The 10,438-nt window shown below is 32.9% G+C and overlaps 4 protein-coding genes across 4 annotated transcripts; 1 reads left to right on the top strand and 3 right to left on the bottom strand.

Moving 5' to 3' along the window:
• Positions 1-213: 213 nt before the first annotated feature.
• On the bottom strand, positions 214-2,595 carry LOC141667630 (uncharacterized). The gene is made up of 2 exons (XM_074474187.1): positions 2,397-2,595; positions 214-1,851 (listed from the first exon to the last, which is right to left on the bottom strand). The coding sequence occupies exon 2, from the start codon at positions 1,625-1,627 to the stop codon at positions 437-439; it is 1,191 nt and encodes a 396-aa protein (XP_074330288.1). The 5' UTR covers positions 1,628-1,851; positions 2,397-2,595; the 3' UTR covers positions 214-436.
• A 2,317-nt stretch (positions 2,596-4,912) lies between these two features.
• LOC141666063 (uncharacterized) lies at positions 4,913-5,575 on the bottom strand. The gene has a single exon (XM_074472046.1). It carries the CDS (start codon positions 5,573-5,575, stop codon positions 4,913-4,915), a length of 663 nt encoding a protein of 220 aa, XP_074328147.1.
• Positions 5,576-5,581: 6 nt separating this feature from the next.
• LOC141666062 (uncharacterized) lies at positions 5,582-7,105 on the bottom strand. The gene has a single exon (XM_074472045.1). It carries the CDS (start codon positions 7,103-7,105, stop codon positions 5,582-5,584), a length of 1,524 nt encoding a protein of 507 aa, XP_074328146.1.
• A 1,716-nt stretch (positions 7,106-8,821) lies between these two features.
• LOC141663802 (glucuronoxylan 4-O-methyltransferase 1) lies at positions 8,822-10,165 on the top strand. Its single transcript, XM_074469624.1, has one exon. The coding sequence runs from the start codon at positions 9,034-9,036 to the stop codon at positions 9,907-9,909; it is 876 nt and encodes a 291-aa protein (XP_074325725.1). The 5' UTR covers positions 8,822-9,033; the 3' UTR covers positions 9,910-10,165.
• The last annotated feature ends 273 nt before the right edge of the window (positions 10,166-10,438 follow it).

Below are 10,438 nucleotides of genomic sequence, written 5' to 3'. Positions count from 1 at the left end.
AAAAGAAACTATAGTTTAGTCAGAACCTGGGCTCAGGAATTTGTTATTATCCAATGCTATTCCAGCTGATCATTAAGATAAAATCTTTCAACTATATATGAACTATCAAATTATGTACAACATTAAGTCGGGAACTTCTGTACTGCAGGAAACAATTACCAATCTGGTAATCTAATTGACTCCCGCCAGAAGCACATAAAAATACACAGTGAATAGCTCTTGAAAGTAATGCCTTGATTCGAATCTATTGTACATGGCTATAAATATATGAAAAAGAAAATATTTAAATAGTTCCACCCAAGAAAAAAGTAAGGTGGGCAACAGGCAATCATTACATCTGAAATAGAAGCAAAACACAAAAATGCAATCCTTAATAAAACTAACCCTTTACAATCACAAAAATGAGTTTACTTAGACACCAGTCACTTGATCGTTTTTAGTGTTCTTGCAGTTGGGCTGCAGAGAGCATGGGCCATCCCAGAATTTGAGGTGACCCGGGTGGGCTTGAATGCTGGCTAGGAGAGAAGAGGCTTAATTCCACAAATGTTCCTGAGGTTTGATAATCATTATCCATTGTGCGGAAAGAGATGGATTCACGCTTTGTTGAAGTACCAGAGTTTCTCCCTATGCTAATTTCTTCTAGAGGGCTTTGGTTAGTAATAAGTGAAACAGTATCCTGTTGATCATCACCACTTCTAGCCTCCATGTCTTGCACATTCCTTAAAGTTAATGAATCAGCAATCGGAAGGTAAACCAGTATGCAAACTCCGAAACCAGAACAACATAGGAGGGAAAGAAAAGATAAAAACGAAAGGGTTTCGAACCAAACATGTTCAGGCTTTGACAGTACTGATAAACCAAGCAAGACGACCCTTATAGGAACAAAACTAGTGACGGATATAATCAATGTGTAGACTCTCTTATGCAATCCTTTATTGATGACCAAATACAGGATCCGGCTTCCAAGCCAGAACAAGTAAGTAGTTAGGACAATGGCAAATATACCAAGAAATATGGTACTCAATAAAGGATAAGTACATAGAGCAACATCTGCGCCGTTCCTACTCATAGATGGTGCAACCGTGTTTGTGAAATAACGAGGCAACTGGTGTGAATAACTCCCACCCTTGTTGAATTTTGGTCCGATTAAAATTACCATCAGCTGAAGAATAAACATTGGAAAGCAATACAGAAGAATATAGCCGGCAGTTTTGCAATTCCATTTCTGGCTCAAAGTTTCGGACTCTGTCCCCTGTAATGATCCACGAAGGAGGAACACAAGTGTGAGTAAAAAGCAAGGTTCTGCAAATCCTAGGTTTGAAACAATGTAGCCTTTGCAAAGAGTTCTCTGCCATTCCAAGTTAACATTCAGTATTCTACCTTCACTCCTCAAGAGGTTCAACCGTATAACTTCCCCAACACACCACCAGATTGCAAACAAGATGAATGTGACTCGGATAATCCAAGGCCCACTAAAATATCCAAGACGAATAAAACCCTGCCTACGAACACGTGTGCGAAAGTATACGCAATACACAATGCAAAAGAATCCAAAGAGTGCAAAAAGTGAAACAAGACAAACTGTCACCACGCCGAGTGCATCAGCATCAAACCTCTCCTCGGGCATTACCCAAAACACATTCTAGCCAGCACTGATACAAAGATAGTCCCTAGGACTTACGTAGCCAGATACTCCTACACAACATCCCCGTCTATTTCATATATATTCACTACCTATTTCATAACATTCAGTACTCTCTTCTAACTTGTGTAGAGCAATTCAATATATTCAATATATAAATACGCAAATCTTCAAAGTATGAAACTGGTAGCACCACCGAACCACACAATCTACATACATACAAAACTTGAATTAGTAACTACACACAAGGGAACAAATCCAGTTCAACTACAATGCCATTATTAGAATTTTTCGATATGATACCATAGGCAACCACAATAAGTTCATTAAGTTTGCTGTAAGTATGTGAAGCACTTAACTGACGTGAAAATAGAATTTAACACCCTAGGAAGTACACCGGAGTCGATATGGTAATCAATATCTACGAAAATTCTCCACATTTGAAATTAATCTAATAAAAATGAAAATATCAACATAATTTCATTTTACGCAATTATTCAATTATTCTCATCTGCTATATAACTGAACATACATATATATATATATATGTGAATCATTGTTTTGATAATCAAGTAAAGTTCCTAAACTATAAATTAGACTACTAGTAAATTCAATACAACAGATTTTAAAGTACAAAACGAAGCATAACAGGTCTTGACAACAAAAAAATGTGAAATCAAAACTATAGACACATTATACATACATGAAAAGTATAACAACAAAAAATAAGAGGAAATGAAACAAAAAAAATTACGGTTCGAAAGATGCCAAGATGCAGATTCCGGATCTGTTGGCCTCGGAAAATGAACCAAAAGTTGGTGCGAAGGAAATGAAGGAACCCTAGGAGAGAGAGATCAGCGAGAGAGGAATGAAAGGTGTGGGAGAGAGAGAGAGAGAATGTGAGGTGGGAGAGAGAGAGGGAGGAGGAGAGAGATGACTTAATTGGGTGACAGCCTGTCTCCAGCAAATAAACACTTTCTGTCAATTATGTTTATAATAAAATACCTCTATTTGTTTTAATTAATCCAAATTGTTAATAACATATATTTGATTTCTATTAAGTGAACAAATTAATTTTCTATAAAATTATATTAAATATTTGTAATTTTGTAAATTTATATATGTTTTTATTTGCGGAGTATATATAATAATTTATTAAAATTTAAAATGCTATTTTCATTTAAATATTTATAATTATAAAATTTATGATATAATAAATATATATTATTAATAAATAATTAACATAAACATACTAATATATTAAATAATATTTAATGTTATAATATATCAATTTTTTATGCTTATCAATCATTTTGCTTAATCCTATTTCAAATCAATCTTAAATTGATAATTTAATCAACTGAAGTTATCCCGACTTTATAAGACTTTATAAACTAATTTTTCCAGCCTGACTATAAATACTGATGAGTTTAATTTATTTATTTTATTTTGGAAGACTAGGTGGCGCAAAATGAATAAAAAAAGGTGAGACATTTAGACAGGAGGTATTGTTACTTGGAGGGGTGATATGAAAAAATGTGGAAATGAACATGAATTATATTAATAATAAAATTAAGGGAATAGTTTTGAGTTGAGTAATTACAGGCTGTACACAGCTAACCATTTTATGGTAGGCCCGGAAGAGGTGGCAGGACAACATTCATGATGTAATGTATTGTTATCCTACCTATATTTTATATACTCCGTCCGTCCATCAAGTTTATCAATGCACATTTTTAATAATTAATATTTTTAATTTTATATTAATGTAAAATATAAAAATTATATATTCATAAATATGGATCAAACAAGATCACTACTATACCTATAATTAATAATTTATCTCATATTACGAACAATCCCGACATATGAAAAGAGAAAAGTAATAAGGTATTGAGGGAGTACTATTTAACCTTTTAAGATATTTAAATTTTCTATATTTTATTATTTAAGTATTTCTTCATATATTTTTTTATACACATCTACAAAATTAACATTATAACTTGTGATTATTATATTCATACATCACATATATTTTGTAAATTGACATTTGTACACATTGATTATAAGTGTAAATTATTTATTGATATTAGTATAAAATTATTTTCATTGAACATAAAAGTAAATTTGAATTAAATATGAATACAAGGATATGTTTGTCTCAATATCAACAAACAGTGTGCATCAATAAATCTAAATCTATGGTTCCCACAAGCTCCCTATATTTTTAGAAATTTTATGATAATAATCTGGATTTTCACCAATGGTACAAAATTCATATATCTTGGTAGTAACATTTTTATCTAAAAATTTACAAATAAATTATACAAATATGATCTAAGATAATATTTAATTGAATTAAAAAAAGATTACTTTTACTAAAATACTTTTTTCGTTCAAAAATGTTGAATGATTTCTATTAAACTTTTTGAATATTTTTTTGCTAGGTAAATTTTTTGAATATTAATTAGGAGAGAAACTTTAATACAACTTTTTAAATAATTTTCACCATTTTCTTTTTAGAAAAAATCTCTCTTTTTCAAAAAAACTCAAATTTCTTCTGCACAAAAACTCACCAACACAGTGGAGAATAATTTTTTATTTCCATTCTTTCGTCTCTTCTTTTCTCTTATTCCCCTTAAAAATTTGGAGCACAAGTGCTCTTAATTATCCCATTTTAACAACAGAAAATTTGGACATTTTTTGGAAAGCTAAAAAAATTGATAAATAAATATTTTAGACCTTGAAATATAAGATGAGACACAAACACAATATTTGCATTTTTTTTTTGTAACTCGTTTTCATACCGAGCCCGCCATTCACCAAATCTTTGAGCATACAGTACCAAACATGGAAAAATTAAAAGTCTAGTCATACATCACAACTGATCTATGGCGTATGATTTTAACTATAGACGAGTCAAAGCAAATTCGGACAGAAAAATCCGAAGCAACATTGTTACACCACAATATACAACAATGTCAAAATAAAGTTAAAAAAATGAGTTTACCTTTATTAATTTTGAAACTTTTTTCTAGGCTTTTGAGATGTGAATCTCTCTATGATTTTGCTATAATATAGAGAACTTGCCAGCTCACTTTCAATAGACAATAAAGCCAATCCATTAAGTCTATCTTGAGACATCGAAGAGCGGAGATAAGATTTGATCAGTTTCAATTTAGAAAATGTCATTTCCGCCTCTACCACTGTAACAGGAATGGTCACAACGATTCTATAAGTTATCCAAGCATTTGGATAATTTATTTGTCTTTAACTAGAACTTAAATAATTAAGCACATCTATTGCCTTTGTTATCTCATCGGGTATTACCATTCGAAGCACTAGTAACTCGTTAAACAATTCTGCGCCAACAATATCATATCGCATATCATGTCTAAGAAATCCCTCAAGCTTCATGCAACAAGATTTTAACCCCTCATCATCACCAGATAAATGCTTCTTCAGGTTAAATAAAAACCCAATTTTTTCCTTATAATCTTGAAACTGTTTAAACCGTTCTTTGAGTTGAAAAGCACCTTGATCAACAATATACAAGAAATAATACCTTCTGAATTTTTGTTCAGCACTCAAGTTCTGATCATCATCAGCTGCAGTAACCCCAAAATCATCAAAATGAACAAGACTACGAATTTTTCGCTTTTCAGGAAACACAGGCTCCACATCCAACTCCAAAACTAACTCTTTTGCCTCCTTCTTACAAGAGTCATAACCAGTTTCTCTAAACTCATTAAAGAAATTTATAAGTTCTTCCAATCTTGACGATGCAATATCAATATTAATATCTTCAAGTTGTAAGAACTTACTAATTGCATTAATGATATTTAACAAGTTAAACCAGATGCACATAGAAAATAGAAACTCAAAACTCTCAATTTCATTTTCAACTAAACTTCTAGCTTCACATCTTATCATAGAGTCTTAAGTTACATTACTAGGATGAACCAATGCATCTCTTAGTTTAGAAGTCTGAAATCTTACCGCTCTCACGCTTTCAATGTGACTTTCCCATCTTGTTGCAAACAGTGGCTTTAATGTTAGGCCGTTAACAAATTTCTTGAGAATTTCCCATCGCTGTGTTGAAGATGAAAACAAAGTGTATAATCTTTGTATAACCCCAAAAAAATTAGAACCCTTGCTACAACAGTTTGCCATATCACAAAGCACAAGATTTAGACTGTGACAACCACATGGAGTGTAAAAGGCTCGAGGATTCACATCAAGTAGTCTTTTCTGAACCCCTTTATGTTTCCCTTTCATATTTGCCCTGTTATCATATGCTTGTCCTCTAACATCATCAATATCAAGTCCAAGATCACCAAGAACCTCTTCAAGCTTGCTAAAGAGCCCAAAACCTGATGTATCATCAACTATCACAAACTGCATAAAAAATTCTTCAACTTTTATTGGAGATACAGTAATATCAACGCACCGAATTACTAAAGACATTTGCTCCACACGACTTTTATCTGGCGTACAATCCAAAATGACAGAAAAGTATCTTGCTTCTAGAATTTTTTTTTTGATTGAATCCTTGATCTCATTTGCCAATGCCATTATTAAATCATTTTGAATTTTATGGCTCAAGTAATGTGTATGTAAAGTACCTTCCTTGACTAGTCGGACGTGCTCTTCCATTATTGGATCAAATTGTGCAAGCATCTCAATGAATTTACAGAACAATCCATTCTTGCGTTTATTAATTTTCTCTTCATCTCCTCGAAATGCTAAATTATTGCAAGCAAGAGTTTGGACCATAGCAATAATCCTAACCAGGACCTTTTTCCAGTGCTCTATCTCTTTTTTAATCCGGTCTTGTTCAATCTTATCAATTGTTTCATTTTTCTCCATCCGCACTTCTAACTCAATCCAAGCGCTCATATTTACTAGATGACCATTACTGCTTTCATGAGATATTAACTTAACAGCAAGATTGTGCCAATCATCAATTCCAACTTCTGCAAAATTTGTCTTGGCCACATCATGTTTAAATAACATACAACAAAAACAGAAGACTTTGTTTGTTGAGAGTGAATAAACAAGCCACTTCCTATCTTGTTTGTCTCCATTAGGTAGAATCCGAGTGTAATGCACCGAAGAAAAATGTCTATTTCTTGAATCTTTTGGAAAATGTTCTAAAATTATTCTGATAGGTCCTTTTCTTACCAATGAATCTCGTAGCCACTGATCAATTTTCTTCCACGTACCAGGATCATAATTGATACTAACATCTGAAATTTCTTTCTCAGTCTCTTCTACATTATTCTCGACAAGCCCATCTTTTAAATTTTGAGTTTTTGGCTCCTCAGTTTCAGTCTCCTGCTCAAATTCAGTATATGTAGCTTCATTCTCAGATTCTTTTCTAATATCTGTATTCTCAATAGGAACCCCAATATCACCACTATTAGTTGTTTTTTTCCCAAAAAACTTGTCAAGAGAGCCCATTTGCAATTTCTCTGCTTCCGCCGCTTTCAATTTCTTTTGCCTTTTTTATGCCCCGATAACTGGTTACGCTTCATTTTCAAATTATCTAGTCATCAAACAAAATAATGCAATTAATTTTAGTCACCAATCTCAAATCAGTAAATCACAAAAGACATACTACTTTTTACAAAAACAAATCTCAATTATTCTCTAATTATTCACATCAAATCCTTAAATTGAAAAATAATAATAAACAAATAGTAAATTACAATATTATTAAAAAAGTAATTAGAATAGAAATCTTTAAACCATACCTGTGTTATAATTGCTGAATTGCAAAGCACGGATGATCCGATCTTCACGATGAGTCGATGACTTCCGGTGTTTTGATAATTGATATTCAGAATGAACAGAGAACAATCTGTATTCTGTATTTTATTCGGTAGCTAAGCAGAGGGAAGGAGAGAGGGTTTTGTACTTTTGTTATATGACTTCGTCTGATCATCTGGGTAATGGGTATAGACGCGCATAGTCCAAAAACTCAATTTCTCTAAACCTTTCACATTTTTACTTTGTTTTGTTTATTAAATAAATTTATTAATTATATTTTTAAAGTAAATTAAAGTAAATTATATTTTAATTTTAAAATAAAGTTATCACAAAGATAATAATATATTTTAAAATTTTAATATGTCCCCCAATCACATATATGTTAATGTATTCTAATTAAAATTTGTATTTTAAAATATAAAAAATAAAAAAATAATAATATAAAAAATAAATACACCTATATACATATGCTATTGAACCAAGGGCCTGCCCTGTATCCAACCAATGTAGATGTCCAATGAAGCAAATTTAACTAAACTCTTAACTTGATCACAGCTTGTATATGAGCGGCACAGTCTTGGCTAGAGAAATCTCCACCAGATGGGCCAACTTTGTCCCATGCTGTCTCCAAATAACATCAAGAATTCTTGAGAAAAAAATCCCCATGAAACTTTCTAGTTTTCGGCTTAGGCCATGACAGTCTAAGGTGGACTACACTTAATAGTAGTGGACAGTGATTTTCTTTAGAGTAGATGAGGCTTGGATAGTACAAATCAAGTATAAGTTTCCTGTGTTAGAATTCGTACCACATTACATACAATAGCAAGGTTCATCAAGCAGATGGGCTAATGGAAGTAGGCAAAGGAGATGAGTGCAGCGCTATTGGCTGAACTTGGTACTTAATGTGTCAACTCGCCTTGAAAGGGTTGCCTAATGTAGTTTACGACACAAAATGGAACTTGATCATGGTAGGCGCGCCAACTGGCTACTGCAAAGAGACTCCTGGGAGGATGAGAGTGTCATATAACTATATTTATAAAATGATAATCTGATTGTACTTTACTAAGTCTTTTACTAATCTCTCTAACATATTGATGCTCATATATTATTTATTTATTAATTCACACTAATATTTTACTATATATTCTATTCTACTAGTTCTAAAAAGAAAGATGGAAGCAACATTTTGCTTTCTCTCCCAACTGCCACTGGTTTTCCTAACTAGCCCTCCCATCTTGGTAGCAAATCTTTACACATAGCTAACATCCAAAAATCTATACTTCTATTTCAGATTTCTCTATGTACATGTACAATGAAGCAAATTTAACAAAACTCCTAACTGTAATTACAGCAAACTTATATATATGTGTCACAATCTTAGCTAAATGAACCTACACCAACTATCTTGATGCACCAACTATGTCTCATTTTCTCTTCAATTCTACTCTAAATATCCATCCCTTCATCCCAAAGCTTTACATAACAAAGACATTTCATTTTCTTCTCCAACTTCAGTTCATATATATGAATATGATCATCCACAGCAGCACTTAAACCAAATATTCCATTTCCTTAACTCCCTTGTCTCTGTCTATCGAAAACTTTAACCATTTTCTAAAATGAGGCCAAAGACTAAGTACCCTGTCAACAATAAGTTTCTCCTTGCAATCGGTGTTTTCTTTGCGTTCTTCCTTCTGTTTGTGCTGAGATCAAATTTCTCTTCTTCGAAGCAAGTTTCAACTCCAGCAACACAAACTTTGCCGAAAGTCCTAAGAACTATAACGAATGCAAATCCAACAAGTTGCTCGCCAAATTGCAACAAAATCCCACCTTCTGTATCGAAAGCGCTTATCCATTACACAACCTCAACCATCACTCCACAACAAACACTCAAGGAAATCTCGGTATCATCAAGAATTCTTGAGAAAAAATCCCCTTGCAACTTTCTAGTTTTTGGCTTAGGCCATGACAGTCTAATGTGGACTACACTTAATTTTGGTGGACGCACAATTTTCCTAGAAGAAGATGAGGCTTGGATCGTGCAAATTAAGCACAGGTTTCCTACATTAGAGTCGTACCATGTTACATACGACAGCAAGGTTCATCAAGCAGATGGGCTAATGGACGTAGGCAAAGGAAATGAGTGTACAGCAATAGGTGAAACTAGGTACTCCATGTGTCAACTGGCATTGAAAGGTTTGCCTAATGTAGTTTACGACACAAAATGGGACTTGATCATGGTTGACGCGCCTACCGGCTACTATGATGAGGCTCCGGGGAGGATGAGTGCCATATATACAGCAGGAATGATAGCGCGGAACAGAGAAGAAGGAGCTGAGACTGATATATTTGTGCATGATGTGAATAGAGTGGTGGAAGATAAGTTCTCAATGGCATTTTTATGTGAAGGGTATATGAAGAAACAAGAGGGAAGACTGAGGCATTTCCGAATTCCAAGTCACAAAAATGACATGGACAAGCCTTTTTGCCCTTGAGCACTTCAAATTCTTGATATCAAAAGTTGATCTTATGACATCTTTTTTCCTCAAAAATATTTATCTTCTTCAAGTAGCTAGAGGGAAATAATGGGCCATTTTGTTTACTGTGTCACTAAAGAATAGATATACAGAGATTTAGATATGCAAGAAACAAGAATAATTGAGGCATTAGTAAAAGCTGCAGCTTAATGTTGTCATTTTATGACATTTACTCATGATTCATATTTCATAATGAAAATATTTGTTATTCTTTTATATGCCAGAAACTAATAATTAAAGGCTAAGCAGGTCATAAAAAAAGGCTAAGCATTATAGCAACTCAATTATGTCAACTAAAAAAAACGTGGAGAAGCACTAACTTATCATAAGCTGTTATTAGTGATGAATTTTATGTAATAGAACTTTTATATCTAATCATGCAACATTTCTGGTACTTCTCATAGGCTGCAGCATTTGAAAATGCTCACCTTCAGAATCATATTTATACTACTTTTATTTCTGCAGTAATTTTTCATAATATAGTATC

Source organism: Apium graveolens, chromosome 6, assembly GCF_009905375.1.
Source record: "Apium graveolens cultivar Ventura chromosome 6, ASM990537v1, whole genome shotgun sequence".
NCBI lineage: Eukaryota > Viridiplantae > Streptophyta > Magnoliopsida > Apiales > Apiaceae > Apium > Apium graveolens.
This window is presented reverse-complemented; position numbering and strand designations above follow the sequence as displayed.

What these genes read in the sequence shown, in the direction of transcription:
- LOC141667630 (XM_074474187.1), bottom strand. Translation starts at nt 1,627, where the DNA reads ATGCCCGAGGAGAGGTTTGATGCTGATGCACTCGGCGTGGTGACAGTT.
- LOC141666063 (XM_074472046.1), bottom strand. Translation starts at nt 5,575, where the DNA reads ATGATAAGATGTGAAGCTAGAAGTTTAGTTGAAAATGAAATTGAGAGT.
- LOC141666062 (XM_074472045.1), bottom strand. Translation starts at nt 7,105, where the DNA reads ATGGGCTCTCTTGACAAGTTTTTTGGGAAAAAAACAACTAATAGTGGT.
- LOC141663802 (XM_074469624.1), top strand. Translation starts at nt 9,034, where the DNA reads ATGAGGCCAAAGACTAAGTACCCTGTCAACAATAAGTTTCTCCTTGCA.